This window comes from Pinus tabuliformis, chromosome X, assembly GCF_031772625.1.
Source record: "Pinus tabuliformis cultivar Carrire ecotype Pingquan chromosome X, CPIR1, whole genome shotgun sequence".
NCBI classification, from domain to species: Eukaryota; Viridiplantae; Streptophyta; class Pinopsida; order Pinales; family Pinaceae; genus Pinus; species Pinus tabuliformis.
This window is the reverse complement of record NC_142308.1, coordinates 670,507,600-670,529,519: the sequence shown is the minus strand read 5'-3', so window position 1 is coordinate 670,529,519 and position 21,920 is coordinate 670,507,600. Positions and strand designations below refer to the sequence as shown.

General features: G+C 36.8%; 1 protein-coding gene across 1 annotated transcript in view; it reads right to left on the bottom strand.

The window, feature by feature from the left end:
* Positions 1-2,082: 2,082 nt before the first annotated feature.
* The window catches only part of LOC149141744 (uncharacterized), a 58,821-nt gene continuing 38,983 nt past the window's right edge, over positions 2,083-21,920 (bottom strand). Inside the window, exons 3-4 of the mRNA XM_089451318.1 lie at positions 3,231-3,319; positions 2,083-2,339 (exon numbers count right to left, since the gene is read on the bottom strand). Coding sequence (XP_089307444.1) covers positions 2,083-2,339; positions 3,231-3,319 — 346 coding nt within the window. The remainder of the gene's footprint in view (positions 2,340-3,230; positions 3,320-21,920) is intronic.

Below are 21,920 nucleotides of genomic sequence, written 5' to 3'. Positions count from 1 at the left end.
CAAGAATTTGATCTCAAATTTAATCCAAGTCTAAAAAATCTTTAGTATTCGCAAAATTGATTTCAGAGTTGCCTTGTGAAGAATATGTTGTTTATGAAGAGTCATTTCCTGATGAACATCTCTTCCTAATATCTTCACAAGATCCTTGGTATGGAGACATCATAGTATATCTCCAAACTTTGAAGTTCCCTCAGAATTTTTTGAAGGATGAATGTAGAAAATTGCATCACCTAGCTAAAAATTATATTATTATCGGTGACACTTTGTATCATCGCGAGATTGACTCAATCCTTAGGTGTTGTTTAACCTTAGAGGAAGATGAGTATGTTCTTAATGATTTCCAAAATGGAGCTTGTGGAGGTCATTTATCTGGGCTTGCTACAGCCTAAAAAATCTTGTGTGTAGGTTATTTTTGGCCCTCAATTTTTAAAGATTGCATGGAAGCGGTCAAGAAGTGCCATCCTTGTCAGGGATATTCTCTGAAAATGCACGCTCATCCAGTTTTGCTTTTCCATGTCATCACTGTCGATCCTTTCACAAAGTGGGGTATTGATTTTACGACTTGTAACTCGAATTCGGCTAAGGGTCGCAAGTACATTATCGTAGTAGTAGACTACTTTACGAAGTGGGTCAAAGCTATGCCTACTTTCAATAACGATGGTGAGACAACGAGTCTTGTCCTGGTTAACCAAATAATTTCACGTTTCGGTATTCCAAGGGAGATTTTCACTGATCATGGTAGTCATTTTCATAATAATATGATGTATGAGTTGGCTTTAAAATTGGGATTTCGGCAGGAGCATTCGTCTCCGTACTATCCTCAATCTAATGGTTAGGTTGAAGCTGTGAATAAATCCCTCACAATTATCCTGCAAAGGACAATTAATAAAAATAAATCCAACTGGCACATGATGTTATATCCTGCACTTTGGGCATACCGGATGTCCATCAAGACCGCCACGAGTTTTACTCCCTTTCAACTAGTTTATGGTTTGGAATCAATCTTCCCTGTGGAATGTGAGATCCCATCTCTTAAATTAGTAGTTGAACTTCTTCTAAACACATCTAGTCTTGAAGAATGTCTTATTCATTTGGAACATCTCGATGAGCAGCGTCAGGATGCAACCACAATGAATGAAGCTCATAAAAAGAGAGTAAAGGCCCAATATGACAAGATTGTGCATCCTAGGGTTTTCTCTGAAGGTGACCTTGTCCTAGTCTATGACCAAGATAAGGACACCTTGGGGGCAGGCAAGTTCAAACCCATGTGGTATGGTCCTTTTATCATCAAAAAGGTCTTGAAGAAAGGTGCATATGAGTTGGTTGAATTTGATGGAAACATGTTGTCGGAGCCCAGAAATGGGCTCTATCTTAAGAAGTATTATGCCTAGGTTGTTGCCTAGCATTTTCTTTGTTTTGTAAATATTGTACATAGTTGTTTGTTTCTGTCTATGGGTCTCGTGGTGATGTTGGTATTTTTTATCTGCTTTGGCAGGTTTCAATGGGTGATCTGGTGTATCTAGGATTCACCGTTGGTGCTAGTAAATATACTTGGAACTTAGCTTCTGCCGCTTGGGTAATATATTATCCATCTAGTCAGTTGTTAGTCTCAAGAGGCATATGTATCGATCCTGAATCCAACAATATTGTTGAATACAATACTACCATTAATTTACTATCCGAAGCAATATCTTTTGGTATTGAATCATTAGTGGTTTATTTGGATTCACAACTGGTGGTGTCTCAATTAAATAACATATATTGTGTGAGAGATCCTTTATTACATCACCAATTTCTAAGAGTGAGATTATTACAAAGATCATTTAATTTTATTACTTTTATTCATATTCCACGATTAGAAAATTCATTTGCTGATTCTATAGCTAATCAAGCATTAGATTGGCACATTAATCATTCATCACATTAAAATAAAAAATATCATAAAATCATCTATATATGTGATCAAATCATCGCGAAACCGTCTCTATATAGATAGGAATAATATGTCCAAAATGTGGAAAACTATGCTGCAAAATTAGGGCTTAAGCCAGATCATGTCCATAAAAAGATCAATCATCTAATCTAAGTCTGTTGGCCATTCCCTATATGAGCATCATGGAAGAAGACAATGCATTCACCGCCCGTCAGAACTCCTACTGCTCGCCTCTGAATGACCTTAGGAAGATCCTCCATGACTACCATGGGAACCTGGCGAGTCAATCTCTCCAAGTTCCTCTGAAATTTATGAAGGACTCTCTTGGTATCAGCTACTGCTCTCTCCGCATCTCTGCCACAATGCCTATGCCTGGGTAGATCCTCAGGTCTCACTAGTCCAACATCTGCAGCATGATCAAATATTATTGTAAGATTTTTGTTTCATGAAAAAAGAATTTTAAACTTCTTAAGATCATATTCAAAATCCAGAAAAAATAAAATAACATAAAAATTTATTTTTTTACCCATCTCAACCCATGCAGCGCCCTCATGAAGTACTAGATCCGGGTTCTCTTGGTAGTCAATGCCTTCATGGGGGTAGTCATCTATAGATATGACTTGTTCCTCCCACTAGAGGAAGAACTTGTCATCAAATGTTGCTCGAGTGACTATGCCTCCGCCAAGTCCCCTGATCAAGTCTGCCCATCTAGCCATCCTCAGATCCCTAGGATTACTGATGGTTGTAGACACTTTGGGTCGGAGTGCTAGTACTCTCTACAAGAAAAATGAAAAAAGCATGCTCCCATAGCCAAAATGCTTTGTTTTCCCTCATCCCACTGAAGATAGTTGCTTCTTCATGCAGGCCAAGAGCCTCGTACACCAATCAAATAATTTCGGATGAAGGCACTCTACTGCCAAGAATATGGTAGGTCGAGAGGCTTGATTTAGAGGTTCCAAGCATGCTACTCTAACAATGGTAAAGAGGATAATCTTGATTGGTAGGCTACTCACATTTTTTATCAGAATCTGTGATCCGACCTTATCTGTCCCTGGTGTGTAGTAGATGTTTATGTAATCAGATATATTTAGGCCTCCTCGGGCCCTCTCTTTTAGATCAAATGCATCCCCTCTTCGGGAAAGTCTTGTGATGAAGTAAATATATTCCACATCAATTTGTAAGGGAATTTTATCAATCATAAAAACCTCTTTCTTTGGATCCTAGTAATGAACAAGCATGTCCAACAATCGAGTTTGGGTTTTCATATTTGACATCATGAAAATTTTGAGAAATCCACATCTTCTTAATGCATCCAATGCCATTGGATCCTCTAAAACCCCATTATCAACATCAGCATGCTCCCTCTCCTTCCAAACAATTGCCATCCTGCAAATTTAAGAATATTCATCCATTAGAAATCAGAATTTTTAAAATTCTCTGCGCGTACACGAATTTCTCAAACAATAGTCACGTGTACACATGACTTTGCCTTTGAAAACCTGCATGTAGGGCTTTCTATATGCGGTTTCCAAAGGGCCGACCTGTGTACATGCAAAGAAAATTTTAAAAATAAAAATCCTATGGTGAAAATCGATTGAATCCATTTAAAATGCATAAATTGGATGACATTATGGATTTAGAATTACCTGGAAGCCTTCAGTTGATGAATTGGTTGAGGAAATCGTGAAGTGGAGTTGCCTAAATTTTTTCCCAAGCTCTCAAGCTCTTAACACTTGCAAGCTAAAATGAATTTTGGTGAGTTGAAATGTCTTTTTATATTAAAACTTTAAAACCCAATTTTATAAAGTTCATAATTTTTAACTTTATTATTTCATGAACTTTTTAACTTTTGGCCTGAAGTGTTGGGGGAGGTTGTTTTCTAGGGTAAATGAAGACTTTTTGAAAATTTTCAACACTTCGACTCCATGATCACAGACCTATCGTGGCAACTATCATTTTCGTCACTAGCATAAAGGTTAGGACATATCACTTCTTCTGTTGCATTATGCATCTTAACATCATACTATGATATTTTGCCATAGGGTCGACCGCTTTATGTTGCAGTTTTCAAGCCACTTTCATTCGCTGTCTTATAAAATCGTAACATAATGGTAGATCCATCCCTTACATGGGCTTCCTAGTTAGATCCTCACTAGCATATGTTGCCCATGATGCAAGAATTTCTTAGGCTCGGGAGTCCTCTTTAGTCCCGCCATGACTTTGCGATGAAGCCTCATTTCTCTTCTTCTTCACTATTATTTTGGATTTATACCTTAGAGGCTCCCATGTGTTAAGTTGTACTACTGCATTGCATATTGACTACTTGTACCTTTTTGGCCTTAAGCTGACTTCATTTGGACTCATGTATAAGCCACTTTTGACCATGACCTTTCTGCAAGTTCAAACCATGCATTCATTAGCCTTTGTGACTTGACACCCTTTATCCATGGAAAGAACATTCCTTTAAGTGTTGATGACCAATTTTGGCTGCCTTGCATTGACCATAGGAATATTCCAGTCCCAGGAACTAGTGCATATTCCTTTAACACTCATTCTTTCCACTGTACTATAGGCATTCTTTTATTCCTTTTCAAGATTTAAATATGAAAAAGACAAAAAAATTATATATTCTGAAAAGAGCAGGAACATCATAGTTACTTCCATGTTTGATGGAAACAAGAGTCAGTTATGTCGCCCTTGAATAAAGCACTCAAAATAAGTCTTTCCTCCATTGGGATGGGACTTAATTTGACTTTAGGAGAGCCATAACCTTATTCTTGAGTCAATCCTCCTCCAGTTGGTTATCTCTTCCAATCATATGGAGAGTTTGTTAATGCCTCCTGCATTGCAAACTTATACAAAGTTATTTTATGTTGCCATAGAGCCACATATGGGTTGTGCTTTTGTTCAAGGTAATTCAACCTGTGTCAGCCATTTTGTGGTGTCTCTTGACTCATTTTCATTTGGCCATACCTGACCTGTCAAGTTATCTTCAGTATCACATCAGTTATTTGGTCCTTCGCTCGTGCTGGTTAAGAAGGTCTCCATTGACTTCTTGTTGGCGAGTCTACTCTTATCGAATCTAACAAATTTCTCTGAGAGTAGGCCTAGAGACACACCCTGGCCCTATTTACATCATTGATAGGTGGCTTGTGCTTAACATCGATCAGTATCGTGGGTCTTTGACTGAGTGGTTTCCCTTGTGTTTGACGTCAACTTACATTATCAGACATCGGGATTCGTGCAAACATTGGTTTCCATTTGAACCTATTGGTGGATTCCTCGCCTCTATGTCATCTCTCATTATTGGTCGGTTCAGAGAGTTTCTATGTGCACTAGCCACATCTTGTGTACGTTGGAAACGTGCTTCAGAATGGTTACTTGATCTCTTTTCATCTGAGTTCTTCCAAATTATTGGCCTGCTAGTTACACTCGCGCTAGTTGATGTGGGATTCCTTAATGCCTTCCTTCTAATAGATCTTTTCCCATCGACTCCAACACATTGCTCTGGGAATAAGATATAGAGTCCTTTTTTAGTACCTTAGGGTTTGCAGTCATCAGTGGCAGACTCCTTCGCTATTGAAAATGATAATACATCAATATCTCCTGATTGATAGGTTCTCTCAAGTGTTTGACTTCAACACATTTATTCACACTCTTTAGATTGTACTGGGGCACCTTGACTCTCATCATCATTATCGGTGACTTGTATCGTGTTTGTTAACGATATACATCGATGACCGGTAATCAAACAATTTCTCACTTGGTCGAATTTAGCTCATTTATTCCCATAATGTAGAAATGTACCATTTGCGATCGGTGAAGACCTTGGGTTGTGTCAGCATCTTGGTTCATTTGTTATCTCCTTCAGTTTTCTGCTAGTGTTACCAGCCACCCTTATATGTTGCAGTTCATATCTGCATCATCCTATGTGTTGACACCCGAGTTTATGCAGTACCACTATTCCACCTATATGACATGGTACTATTATGAGGATCAGTTATGCAACATCAGTGATCATGCATTCTTCGAGCATTATTGATAAGATTTTCTTCTATATGTGATATTGAGACATAGCTCTGTTGTGTTCCTTTGTGGCTATGATAAGATGATCCACTATGTATTCTTCAAGATTATTTGTACACTTATGTATACATAATGGATCTTCTCTTTACTTGATCATCGAACATGCTTTACTATCTCTAAGCATGGTTATGCCCGCCTCAGACATGAGTCTTCTTTCTGATTCCTTCTTCAGGTATTTAGTGAGTTGGAATCTGGTGATCTTCTCTCAGGTCCTCAAATGATCTCTCTTTATACTTAATACATTTCATCCATCATGTATCCCTTCTGACCTCATATTAGGGGGCATCTGTTATAGCATCATTCAACACTTCTATAGTTCTGATGCTCTGATATGGCCTTGGGAAACCTTTTCCAATTCAGACTCGATCATGTATTAAAAAATAATATTTTCAATTCCATACGTGGCTGTGCCCTTTAAAAAGGACATACAAACGCAGGTACCAAAATACAAAACCCACGTACATAATTTAAAATATGAAAAAAATAAAATATATCCTATTTTTCAGGTAGGGTTTACGGGTTTCACCGAAAGCCCACTTACAGGAGCCCATGGCCTAACTGAATCAACTATTTTATGGTGGTATTTATACACCTCATGGGAAGGAATAATCATAGAAGGAGATAAGATATCGACATTATAGTCCTTTTTGTCCCCAAATCAAGTCTGATTTTCCCCGTGCCTCTTGCAATCCCAGTCATAGGAAACCCTTGTTTCCTTGTAGAGATGCTCATCTTCCATTATATGGCATCCGTTTGCACATGATTGAGACATGATATTTGAGGTTGGGGCTGGACGGATCCAGAGGAAGGTTTCGTTGGTGCCGTGGTTGGATTAGGTTGTATCTTTTCACTACTATTTACCGATATCAATAAAGAATCTATCTTGTTCCTAATATGCTCTGGTCTCATGTGTAATTTATCATGGTTTATATGTGTATGCTTGATGATCTAACATGTTTTTTGTGCACACACTTTGAACTACTTGTTATATATATGCTTCTCTGAATTGTGTTGCAGGTCTGATCACTTTGGAGGAAGCAGAGGGTTTGGACCCTACGGGATTGACATCAAACATAGGACCTACGAGTACTTCTCTCAAACCAAACTTTGATAGTTTATATAGTTTTCTTGCTTGAATGTATGCTTCTTGTTGATAGTTTGCCTTTGATCTGTTGAGGTTGTCAACCCTTACCTTAGGGAAGTTTTTCCTTCCAACAATGTCTACAACAATGCACTTGAACATATTGTCGTTGGGATCATATAGTATGCTATTGGGTATGGAATGGCTATACCTTCACCGGACCAAGGTGGATTGTTATGAAAAATCCATTGAGTGCTTGGATGACAATGGGGAACCAAGAATATTACAGGGAAAGAAGAAAACGACATTAGTTAGGATGGTGAAAACTATGCAAGAAAAGTGCAGAAACATAAAAGGGAGTGTGTTATTTGCAGTGCATATTTCTAGTGAAAAAGGTAAGGAAGTTGAGGATACAAAAGTTTTGAGAAGGTACCCAGTTCTACAACAGTTTCAGGATGTGTTTCCCGCATAGATTTCTGAGTTTCCACCTCACAGGGAAGTAGACTTTTCTATTGAGTTAGTGCCAAGGGCGATTCTAGAATAAAAAGCACCTTACAAGATGAGTACACCTGAGTTGGTAGAGTTAAATTTGTAGCTGAAAGAGATGCTTGACAAAGGATACATTAGGACAAGTGTATCACCTTGGGGTGCACCAATATTGTTTCTAAAGAAGTAGGATGGCACTCTCAGGCTATGCATTGACTATAGGCAGTTAAACAAAGTGACCATCAAGAACATGTATCCATTGACAAGGATTGATGACTTGTTCGATCAGTTGAAGGGAGCAACAATGTTCTCGAAGATTGATCCGAGATCCAGATATCATCAGGTACGCATCAAGGAAGAGGACATTTACAAGACAACTTTTTGGACCAGGTATGTGCATTATGAAATTGTTGTAGTTCCATTCGGGTTGAATAATGCTCCAACTATCTTTATGTGCTTGTTATTGTGTTCATTGATGACATATTGGTATATTCTAAAAATGAGGAAGAGAATGCCGAGAATTTGGCATCAGTGTTGAGGTTGTTGAGAGAGCATCAGTTGTATGCTAAGCTCAACAAGTGCAGTTTATTTCAGACTAAGGTACATTACTTGGGACATGTTGTCTCCAAGGAGGGCATAACAATGAATCCAAAAAAGGTAAGAGCTATCATGAAGTGGGAAACTCCCATAAATGTGGATGAAGTGAAATTTTTCATGGCGTTAGCAAGTTACTATAGGAGGTTCATCAGGAACTTCTCATAGATTGCTTATCCTATCACATCATTCCAAAGGAAAGGTAAGACAAGTTTTGAGGAGTGTACGACAAGTTTTGAGAAGCTCAAGCAGTTGTTGACACATGCACCAATTGTTAAATATTGCAGATATAGATAAAGAGTTTGTAGTATGTACAGATGCTTGCAAGAGAGGACTTGGTGGAGTCTTTATGCATGACAAACAGGTGGTATGCTAAGAGTCACGAAAACTGAATGAACATGATCTGAATTATCCAACACACGATCTTGAGTTGGCAACGATCATACATGCATTGAAGATGTGGAGGCCCTACCTTCTGGGAAAGAGGTTTTTATTGATGAGTGATCACAGTGGGTTGAGATACTTGTTTGACCAACAAAATTTGAATGTCAGACAGGCTAGATGGTTGGCCACGGTCAGTGAGTTTGACTTCGAGATCAAGTACATCAAAGGAAAGGAGAACATGGTCGCATATGATCTTAGTAGGTGGAAACATGTAAATCATCTAGAAACTATGAGTTCCTATGGGACAAATTTACAAGATAGGATCTTGCAAGCAGTGTAGCAGGATGTCAGGGATATGGAGATTGTGCATAGGTTGTAGCAGAGTACATGTAGAGGTACAGGTGCAGAGGATGTGGACTATCATCTTATAGCGAATGGATTGGTCAGGTTTAGAGACAACATATATGTGCCAGACATCAGTGAGCTCAAGAAGGTGATATTGAGGTAGTTTCATGAGAAACCATATTAAGGTCACCCCGACTATCAAAAGACGTTGACCGCAATGAATAAATTCTATTATTGGATGAATCTGAAGAAGGATGCAGCAGAGTTTGTGGCTAGGTGTTTTGATTGTCAATAGGTGAAGGCATAATGTAAGCATCCAGGTGGATTGCTACAACCGATTGCGATTCTAGAGTGGAAATGGGAGGTCATTTCCATGGCATTTTATCATAGGTTTGTTGGGTACAGTGAGACAACATGATTCCATCATGGTTGTTGTGGAAAAGTTTACAAAGGTTGCACACTTCATTCCAGTGAAGCTTACATTCTCAGCTAGCGATGTAGCACAAGTGTTCATTAGAGACGTGGTTAGATTGCATGGAGTTCCAAAGAAGATTGTGTCAGACAGGGATGCAAAGTTCACTTCCAAGTTTTGGAAGGAGTTATTTGCAGGTTTGGGCACAAAGTTAGCCTTCAGTACAAGATATCATCCGCCAACAGATGGACAGAAAAAGAGAGTCAACACGATATTGGAGGACATGTTGAGGATATACGTGATGCATCAAAATCGAAAATGGGAAGAGAAACTTCCACTAGTAGAGTTCGTTTACAACAATGGGTATAAGGAATAGTTGAATATGAGTCTGAATGAGGCATTGTATGAGAAGATTTGCAATACTCCCATTAGTTGGAGTGATCCAGTTAACAGGGTGTTGATTGGACTAGACATGTTGACAGACATGGAGTGAGAAATGTAGGTAATCAAGAAGAATATGAAAGCAACACAAGATAGGCAGAAAAACTATGCATACAGGAATAGGTTTTCCGGGAGTTCCAAGTTGGGTAACATGTGTACTTGCACATCAAATCGAAGAAGATCTTATTGTGGATTGGATCATGTGCCAAGTTAGCACCCCAGTTTTGTGGACCTTTCAAGATCATTGAGAGGATTGGGCCAGTAGCATATCAACTTGCACTGCCTCCGATAGTGAAAGTCCATGATGCTTTCCATGTGTCCTTGCTTAAGAAATATGTTAAAGATATTGATAATGTGATTGACTGGTCTGTATTGCAGGTGGATCCATATGGAGAATTATAGCTGGAGCCTTAGTGTTTATTGCTCTGGAACCAAGCAATCGAGCAGGTTAAAGTGCAGTGGAAGCACTTTGGGCCCGATGAAGCTACATGGGAGATGGTGAATCAGATGCAGGCTATGTATCCTTCATTGTTTACCGGTTGAGGCAAAGCAGTTTTGGTATGATGTTTGGTATATGTTTTGGCATATGTTTGGGTGATGTTTTGATATATGTACATATGTATATGGATGTAAATACCACCATGAGCTATGTTATAAAGCTCCAATAAGCGGTATGGATGTCATGTTATTATGTTTTTACGTTTTCATGTTGGTTTTCTTCTCAACAGGGCGATTATTATAAATACTGCATCGAGCTATGTTATAAAGCTCCATGGGCAATATGTTTTATTTTCAGTGGTTTTGCTAAGGTATAGGCGTGGTTGAACACCAAGGGCGATGTACCCCAAGGGGGAGGGTTCTGTAACAACCCTGGTGAAAATTCCATGTAATAAAAGTTAATAAAGGCAAAAATAATAACCACAGTTGATGGGACACTTATTCCAAGCTGGATGTTGAGCAAAACATCCTAGCGTGGGTGTTCATTTGGTTTATTATGGCTAAGGAAATTGGCAAAGGCTTTGGAAAGACAAAATGGCATTTTTGGCACATTTATTTATGAAAATAATTGAAATTAGGAGAAAAGGAAGGTGAAAGGACACATGTTGCATGTGAGGAGAAAAATGAAGGAAAATAATGGAAAATGAAGAAAATAGAGGCCTAATTGATAAAAAGGCTTCTGAATATTAGTTTGTAACCTTTTGTCAATTCAGTTTTAGAGCTCTCTCATTATTCTCTCTCTCTCTCTCTCTCTCTCTCTCTCTCTCTCTCACTCTTGGACATAGAGTTTTCTTGGAGCACTTTGGCATTGGATCAAGAAAGGCAAAGAAGACAAGAGGAAGCAAAGGGCAAGCTAGGAAGAGCAGCATCAAGTAGCTACAACAAGATTCTTTGCAGGTATCAATTTTCATGTGCGATTTCCTTGCTAGATTTGGCATGCATGATATTGCATGTGGTTCTTTGTTGTCATGGTGTGGGTTTTGCCAGGTGTGACAGTGTTTTCAGCCTCGCCTTGCCATTTCTGGATAACCATGGTGTGATGGGGTTCTCATGTTTTGTTTGAGCTGTATTACCAGATGGATTCGAAGCTGAGTGAGGTGGATCTCCGAAAGAAAGAAGACATGGCCTAGTGATCCCTGAACCGAACTGTGGATTGCGGTAAAGCCACTGGCCTAGTGATCCCTGAACCATATTGTGAGTTGCGGTAAAGCCAGGTATTTTGTGCGTTGGTGGACCTAGGAATCCTTGACTGGTTAATGGAAGGATATACAGTAAAGCCTAGAGGTGGGTGCTCTCCATCAAGTCTAGTAACCCCAGGATGGGATATGTGGTAAAACTTAGAGAGTGGGTTTTAGTTTAGGGCCTAGTGATCTGGTGTGGATTGCGGTAAAGCTTGAGATACCATGAGACAGGAAAAATCCTCACGGTGTAGGTGAAGAAATCTGGTGGCATCCATGCTTGTTTGTCCTAACGATCTAGTGGAGGTCATTGTAAATCCTGTTATTACATGTTTATTGTGTTGGCCTAGTGATCCGAGATGGATTGCGATAAATCTTGGTTTCTGTTGATGAGGGTGAGGTGGTTTAGCCTTGGGATATCCTGGTTGGTCCTTTTGGTTTGACTCCGACATTCATGCTTGGAATATGACACATGGGTGAATGGATGAAGAGAGAATTAGCTCAGCCATTCTATGGTCAGGTGGAACGTGGTAGTTCCATACCAGTTTGGCTTTTGCATCAGTAATATTATGTTATTTCTCCTTGTTATTTCATGAGTATTATACTAGTTTATATGTGGATTCTGTGGCTAATGTATCCTTGATATTTCTGTTGCTATTATGCTGGTTATAATCATGTATTATGACAATGATGATGTATGTCTTTCCTCATGCTTTTATTTGTAAATGAATGAACAATGTATATATGACCTAATAGATGATAATGCAACTAATGACATAAGGGAACAATGCTTCTTAGCGATTCTCAGATAAGTATGAGACGCCTATGCTTAGATACGTTGTTTACACCTGTAGATTACATATTTGTGACATGTTTGACGAAATGCCTATGATGGATAATAACGTTCAAGTCAAGCCCTTGTTCATGTAATTACATTTGCATCATCATTCCCTTGTTATATTTCTGTTTTGAAGGTGTCTCTTAATTCTGGGTAGTGACCTGGGCTTTGGGTCTGAAAAAGTGGCTCAAATCCCAGGGATGCTGGCACAACACTAAGCAAAAAGTCCCTGGACATTGGTATACCATGCTGTGGGAGCATCCATAGCCCTTTAGATGCATGCATGCCCATATCATGCGAGCATTTGAGGGTTAATTGGTCTAAACACTTAGTGGGACCCAAGGGCTAGTTACCTGAGAGGTTGGGATGGTTCCTGGGAGTGTTGTTGCTGATGTGGAAGGTCTGTATGGTGTGTTTCCGTCAGTTCCACTTCCTTAAGGTGACTTAGGAGTTTGAATCATATCATAGTAGCCTCTCGTCACATGTTTACCCCAGTTGGCCGGTTACTTGGGTAGATGTGGGAGGGCGGTGTTACACGCTAGTAGGTCACAAGAGCCGAAAACGATTTAGGTCTGAAAATGAATTCCAATACTATGTGGATAATTTAGTCAATTGATTCACTACCCTGCTCATATTTTATTGAATTAATTGCATTTTTGTTTCAGTATAATTGAAATTGATGCATTTCTAAATTGAGATTTACAAATAAGGTTAGAAGTCAACCTCCTCTTTTTAAAGTTTTAATTTCATCACTATTAATCGCTATTGGTCTTACACCATGTTCAATGTCTACAAGTTCATGCATTTCTATGCATGCCAAAAATTATCCATGACTTCAATCAATATTTTCCCAATAATAGCAATATGAAGCTTTGAGAGTCTCGTAACTACAAAAAATGGCATCAGAAAAAAATGAAAATATATCATATGATATTCACATTGAAAAGATCATATTTCCAATTACAATACAATGCCTAATTCTCACTCAAGATGCATGCATGGAAGTGCCAAATTCCCTTAGCGGATGTTGCGCAAAAATTGTGTGGAAATGCATAACTTACAAATCCCTTATTCACCATACATTACATGTGTTCTCAAGGTTAGAATGAGCTAGGATGTGTAGAACCCCAACATTAACAACTAGGATTGACTGTCCCACAACTAAGAAATGTATAACAAGTCAACTAGGCGCTTTCTTATTACCGGGGTATAAAAATATGTTCCACTTCTCGGATCTTCATCTTCTTTATCCAAATCTTCTACTTTCTTGCATGGGGAAAAAATAAATAATCCCTATATAACTACTAATTAATAGCAAGATTATGTTTTTGATCAAGCCCCATAAGCAGGAGAAGCAAAGAGAGGAATTTTTTGCTCGACTGATAAGGAGAGGAACATGGATGTGATTTCTTTCATGTCGATATTGTTTTGTATTGCCAAGACAATCGGTATCTTCATCTTCCACTAACCTTTCCTACTGGCAATTTCCCCTTATAAGGCGTCACCAAGGTCGCTTTGTTGACCAAAGGCGGAAATGTGGAGAAATCACCATTCTCTGCACTCCCACACACCTTTCAATAATACAACTACATTATTGGTTGGGCATATTTTTTGGCATGTGCATTACAATGATTGGAAAGCACATAAAAAAGAAAAAATCTTCATGCAATAATGCATATTCAATGCATGAGATAATGATAGCACAAACCAAATTACTATTGTGTGTGACAAATTATAAAGTTCCCCTGTCGTAAATCATGCACTGCTTTGGAAACCAACAATTTAAATATTAAATTTACAACATCCAATGCATTTGTTGCTAGCTCAAAACAACAATCCCCGACCCAAAAAAACACACAACAAATGTATGCGATACTTGCAGTATACAATGAATCTAAGAATCCACACAACATAGGCCACACCACTAAGAGTGACACTTACTTTTCTCATTTTACTAGACTTAGACTTCAACAGTTTAATCAAAATCACTCACAACTTCGTGAGCACGATCAGCCGTAAGAAACAATGCATCATGGTTGATCGTGCTCACGAAGTTGTGCCTTCTCATTATACTTTCGGATTTTCTTCTATTAAAAGGATGCTCGGGAAATGACCTTTGGTCCTGTCCTGGATCTCTGCCGACTTCAAGGTGGTTTTCTTCAATTAAAAGGATGCTTACGAAATGACCTTCGGTCCTGTCCTGGATCTCTGCCGACTTCAAGGTGGTTTTCTTCTATTAAAAGGATGCTCAAGAAATGACCTTCGGTCCTGTCCTGGATCTCTGCCAACTTCAAGGTGGTCATAGAGGAGATGAGACAATGATTTTACAGATGCCTATGTCTTGACCTTAGCTCTGATAACATGTTGGAAAATGAATTAGGGCAACATGATCAATTTTACATTTTCCTTTCTTGACATTTACCTATGATTATTAGGTTCTTTTTAACTTGTTTATGTTTATGTTATTCTCATCAAACAATTGCCAAAACAAAGAAAGATCAAATGAATACAAGATATAGACTCCACGTTCGGGAATACATCCATGTATAACCTTTCTAGAGGGAAAAACCCACAAAAACTCTTCTTATCAACTTTAAAAGAGACTTTCCAAGACCAAAAATTCTAAACCAAGACTTCACTAAGATTAAATCGACCAACCTACCTTCATAAAAAATATATGTTTTTGTAAGAGGAGGCTCTTCTAGGATTATGAGATCCGTATGCTTCCTATGTTACTTTAGATCTGAAATAATATCAGAGAAATCTAGATCTTCTCATCCTTCTTTTTTCCCTCATTTCTTTCAGCCCGTTAATGCTTCTTAACTTCGCTTCTTCATTCTTCTTCATATGACCACAGATGAGATCATATATTTCATCAAAGGAGGTCAAAGTTTTTTATATAAATTCTCTGGGTGGCTTCTCAAGCCCATCTAATGGCCAACATGAACAAAGCTGGTCGGCTTAACTTGTGGAGCCTTTTAGACATTATAAATTACACAATTTCATTACATTTTTTTATTCAAGAGTTCAATAGGGTAATTCATAATGCCAATGACATATTGATTCATGACATTCTCTATAGGCATGCAATGGATGTCTTGACCTATTTGACCAATAACTTTAAGTATGAAATCCATGTTTTATAAACAATTTTTCTTTTACATTTTTTTTTGAACAATACGTAAGAGTTACATCATGACATAAGACAAATGACAATTATGAAGACCGAAACTAGTTACAATTTCCAACACAAAGAAATACTAGCTTGCTAATATTTGTATGATTGTATAGTACAATTTACAATTATAGGGGAATATATGTTCATTCTAAGTCATGCGTTTTTAGTATGTAAACGTGGTTCTAGACATAATAGAACACAGAGAATAAAAAGGGTTTTTAGAGGATAAAAGGGAAAGATATACAAATATTGATAAGAAATTGATTCTCTATATACATATTGGTCTAATTAAATACATAGTGTTGCATATATCTATCTATCTATCTATCTATCTATCTATCTATCTATCTATATATATATAATTTGGCTATATATATCATAGATTTTTTAAAATTAATTATAAAATATTATCTATAATTTTGGTGAATGAGAACATAAAATCTCAAAGGTCTAATAGAATTAAAACCATCCTCTGATACTATATGTAATGGCTTGAAATTAAAACATGTAAAATATTTACATCAATTAATGGAATTAATAATCAACATAAAGAAAATGTTTCAGTTGATTAGTATATAATTTACAAAACCCTTAAGAGTTGAGTACTTACATGTAAAACGAAGATTTAACTTATTGGAAATTCAGAGTCGTTGCACTATTTAGATCTCGCTGATCGCAACTAATGTTTTGGGCATGACTCTCCGCCTAATCGTAGACCCAATTGCACTAAGTCTTTCTACAACTTGCCACCCCTAAGCCCTCAATCAACTACCTTAGCCAATGAATCCTTCTTTCTTAGAATTCCCAAATGAAAAGAAAAATGCTTCACATTCTCCTTTTCATCCATTAAATAGAACAATTTGTTCAAAAAATGGAAAGAGAATCGTCATGCACACAATCCATGTGTCATCATTAAAATTTCCATTTTTTTTAAGTTTTCCTTAACTCAATATTTACTCTTGCTTATTTTATTCCTTTTTACTTTTTATTAACTTTACTTATTCTTGCTATTTTTATAGTTTAATTTTATTTATTTATTCATAACTTCACTTTATTATTCATTATTTTATTTATTTATTATTATTATCTTTTTTATTACTATTATTTTATTTATTTTTACTATTATTATCTTCTTACTTTTATTGTTTATTATTTTATTTATTTTATCATCATAATCATTATTTATTTATTTATTAATACTAGGCATTACAAAGTGTCATTGATTAAAACCATTGGCTCAGAAAGCCATATTTAGGGTCGTAACATGTATATTCTATATACAAATATAAATGATTTTTTTCCTTGGGGCAAAAAAATCAATTAATAATTAAACAAATTCATATAATGCCACTTTTAAATTCAGAGTTGAAGTTATATATTTTATTTTCAAGGTACCAATGGCCAAGGCCATCATGTCAATTAATTTGTAATTTTAATAAAAAATAAAATTAAAATTAGACAAATGTGAAAAATAATTTAGGTATTGATTTTTAAGGCTTTTCATAGTCTTGGTATTTGGTCTTTAATGCCATGGTCGAAAAATGTTGGAATTTTAACCCTAAAAAATGATGATGTTATGTCACCACATTTGCATTTTGGGGTGTTTTTTCATGTCTTTTGTAGTCATGGTATATGGTTTTTAATTTCGTGGTTGAAAAATATTGGAAATTTAACTCTGAAATGAGAAATGGTAATGTTGCACCACTACTTTTCAAAATGAGCATAAAAATTAGCAGTAAATCGACCTCTAAAAATGAGAAGTAGGTCAAGTTCTTGTTAAGTTGGTAGCTTTGTTCAAAGTTTTTTTGGTAAAATAAATTCTGGTTTATATGTATATAGACATAAATGCACTCCATCCTTTCACCCATATGTGATGTGTTGAGGAAAAGAATGACACTCTTTCTAGTGGCATTGAAATGGTTGTGGATACCATCGTCATTATCAAAACATGGCCTCACTTAAACCTTATAGCCATGATGACCCCTAAGGGTGAGGAACCCATTTTACAAGGCTTTCATGCCTTGGATCTTGAGAACTACACTACCTAAAAAACAATTCAATGTTGGCTTCCTTCACTTCCAGTCAGAAACATATTTAATGGTTGATGATGTATGAACAATCTAGACCTCATCAATCAAGTGTTTGGCTTTTTCATTGCTGGCCTAGAAAGCTCTGTCTTGGCTATCAAGGGGAATGTATCAAGCATGTTATGCCATAATCCTTATGTGATGATCATGGAATATTTTCCTCTACAAATGGTACTAAGTATCACCTCTCACATCCTCCATTTCAGGGAAATCCCAATTAGAGCATGAGTATATATTATGCTTCGTGGCCATCACTACATACTGAACGACTCTTGGGTGAGTCACAAGTATAACTTCCCATCAAGATCAGTGATATGGCAAAAAAACCTCATCAAATCTAAATTTCATTGCAACCCTAGCTTAGTTTCATGATGTGACAAATCAATTAAAATTTGGTAATGGTAGAATTGTTGCACCCAATTGAGGATTTCAAACCTAAAATTTAACCTCAAATCAACTCCCTTGATCTTCCATTAATAATTGCATCTTAAACCAGGTAGCATGCGAGTTCCCTATCAACCTTGAAGGGGATTTGTGTAGAATAATTTGATGGTTTAGGATTGGCTCAAATTTCCTTCCCAAAATGGTATTAGCCCAAGGATTACCCGAATATCAAAGCTTAAAATAGGTGCATTTGAACTCCATGAGTTGAATTTAGGGGTATCTCTTCACATGGGAAATCTTCTTGACAATGATATATCACCAATAGTTTCACTTATGCTCACGGAAAGGAGAGGGGGAAGTCTTATGTCATTGGAAACCCTTTTTTCAATGATAAAGGAAAGGGGGAAGACTTGTATCCTTTGTGTCATTGGAGAAACGGGACCTAGTGTGATGCACAACCACTTATTGCTAGTGAAGCAATATATTCTATGATAGATATAGCCTTATCACTAGAAAGACTGACTTTCCAAAAAAGCAAGGATTCATAGTACTCTCCCTTGTCATTGTACAAAGAACAATTCACATGGCAATATTGTATTGTGTTGTAAGAAATATTTTTAGAAATATAGTGACTAAGGGTGGTATTTTTGGGATGGGAAATCATCAATGATGTAACCACCACATATACCCTTATCTATATATTGATTGACTTAATAATATTTTGGTGCTATAGCCCTTCCTTTCTCAAGTATGATAGCTAGTTCCTTTGGAATTTGGTGTTGTAGAGGATATTACACCACCATATGGGTTTTGTTGTGGTTACAATACTAACTCTATGAGTGGGAAGCTAATAATCTACTTAATAAGAGTGTTGATTCATGAGATGGAATGTATAATGATGTATCGAGGTGAGAAATTTGAGACCTCGCCCCTCAAACAACAATCTAGGGAATGGGTTTGTTATAGAATAAAGAGAATATGGAGAAGGGAGAGGATTTTTTTTTATTCATATGGAGAAGAATTAAAATTGATGAGGAGAAATTAAGACAAAATTATATATTGGAAAAGGGAGAGAAGAGATTATACAAGAGCATTAAGATGAATGCTTGATTGGGCACTTGTAAAAGATGGAAAATGAAGAGATTTATAAATAGTAATGGTTGTAGGAAATCACACATATGAATGTAGAGTGTTTATCTCAAAGAGCCATGCATGCAAGAATATAAAATGTAATATGTGCTAGAGAATATGGATAATGATATCTTGGAAGATGAGGTAGAAAAAGAAATAAAGAATATGGAATGTTGAAATAAGAGGACTAAGTTCGTAGGAGGACCAAGGGTTGAAGGAAAGCCTTATAAATTGGTGAATGTTGAAGGAACTTAGCACATGGATTGAAGAATTGGAAATAAGACAATAGAGTAGAGAACAAGAATTTGGTAGTTCAAAGGCTAAAAAGAAGAAGAGGAACAAGAAAATTTCCAAGAAGGAAATATTGGAGTATAGTTACTTAGATTCCTTAGTAGAAGAAAAGGGGCCAAAGTGGAAGTTTCATCATTATGATGGAAGTTTAAATGTTGAAGTATTGATTTACTGAATAAGTGAGATGGAAAGGTACTTCATATATGAGAAGAATTAAGACTCTATAAAAAATATAAACAATAAAGGCAGAAGGATCATAAAGAGAGCCAAACAAGAGACACAAATTTTATCCTGGGAAAACCCTAACCAGGGAAAAACCCAACAACCTTTTCTTAGAGAAATTTTCCAATTCAACAAGAGATACAATTTGAACTTTCCAGTCAAATAAAAGTCAAACTTACCAGTAACCAAACCAAGGTCAAACTTGGTCAAACAAAAATATGTCCAACCACCTATACATGTTGGTCAACTCAAGTCAAATAGACCAAATTTAGATCTTTTGTACTCTCTACAGAAATTCAAACTGCTGCCTAGAAAATCATAGAAGATTCCCACATGTGCGAAGTCAACATAAGTGAAACTCGAGCTTCTTTCTGCATCAGATCATGCCTTGAATTTGTCCTTCTTCATGCCTAAGATGATATCTTAAGATCTAAAATTCTGCCAAGAGGAGGAGGTCGAATTGCATTTTAAATAGTGATCAAAAGAGACTGAATAAGTGTGACTAAGGGTGGAGGCTGACTTGAACTTTTGGGGCAGGCTGACTTGATTTTTGAGGCAAGAATTTAAATTAATTTTTTTTTTCCCTTCTTTTGAAGCCAATTTAAGATTCAAATTATATTTATCATTTCATATATATTTGGAGGGCTTAAGACTTTAATTATGAAGATCGACCATAACTAAAAAAGTTCAACAATATCAACATTCACTTTTTAATTCTTGTTGGTCCTTGAACTAAGTTGAGTTTTCAAGCGCAATAGATACAAACACAGTATTTTTCAAATATTGATAATTACTTCTAATGATATAGATCTTCTTTTAACAATTCCAGTTTATCATCAGATAATTATGTTAGTTTTTGTAGAATCAGGTGGTGTTCTAGTCTCAAACTTTATGGAGAGGCTAAAACACAAGAGATATCCAAAACCCATAAGTCGTTTATGGAAATTCCACCTAGAGATAACTCAATTAAATTAATTGACCATCATTTAAATTTTTCCTAAGTCTAACTTAGGAAAACTGGTTAATTAATAGGAATTAATTGAGAAAGGTGATAATTCTATAGAAATTTACATGGATCGACTTAGAGATGATCTAAACCATCGATTAAGATTTAAACTTGGCCATTGAAGTCTCAACTGGAGTTTATAAGAGGAGGTCGATGGGGTTAATGGAGGATACACACTAGTGTAGATACTCAATGATCTAAACAGTTTGATTTTCCAGTGCAAGTGATTCAACGAGAGAGGCTGAGTTAGAGATCAAGTAGGAGGTGGTAGAGGAGTGAGGCAATATTCTAATGGAGGTTTTCAGTGCCAGAAGGGTCAGATGGAGGAAGTGTGAATTTTCCCACAGAGAGGTTGCGCAGGGAACACACAGAGGGAGTTCAATATTTCCATAAGAGGCTTCGATTCATTTTTTGAGTGCCGAGAATTTCTTCCAGAGGGGCTATTGAATAATCTCCAAAGGCAGATACAACAACAACAACGACAAAGATAAATTTATAGAGGGTTTGTAGAAGGGCTTATGCAGAGGATGATGCAGGGGCTAAGAGGACGAACTGTAGAGCTAGTTTTGAGAGTTGATTTCTGTTGTGGGGTGAGGAAAATTCCTCACAAGAATTTTGCCAATATTTTTCTTAGATAGAAACGCGAGTTTGGAATTCATTTTATTGTACTCAAAATTACTACTGCATATTAATAATAAAACCCTCATCTGCTACACCAATTTTCCAACATTGTGTTTTTCTGGGGACAATTGTCCAAAAATAATGGTGTTAATTTTTTGTGTGCGCTAGTATTTCTCAGTTTCCAACATTTTTATTTCCACAGTATTTTTATGGTGAAAAATTGCAATGTGATTTATTTGATATTTGCCGTAGAAAATAAACTGCATAATTAATTTACATTAAGAAGAATACATTTCGAGTTGTTGCAATTAGACTTGTAAATTTTCACATGTTATCATAGCACAATTGATAGGTAGGAGACTTAGAGATGAAGAGGGAGAATTTCATGGCTCAAAGGGAGAAACAACACAAATTTTCCAGGGGATGCGAAGTGCCTAGCCAGGCAGTGTGAATTGTCGGACAAGGGGTCAAATTTCTAGTTGTAGAGTTCAGGAAGGGTCAATTTGTCCAGTAAGTGATTCCAACAGGCAGAAGGTGAACACCTAGTATTTTTCACAGAGTAGATTCCTTGTTTGGGCGCAGTTGGATTTTGCAGCAGTTTTCAATAGCAAAATCATCGTTGGGTGGAAGAGAAATAACACACATAGAGGGAGATTTCTCTCAAAGGGTTTCCAGTTTCATAAATCCAAAATTTCCAGTTACAGTAGGTAGTAGCAGCAGGCAG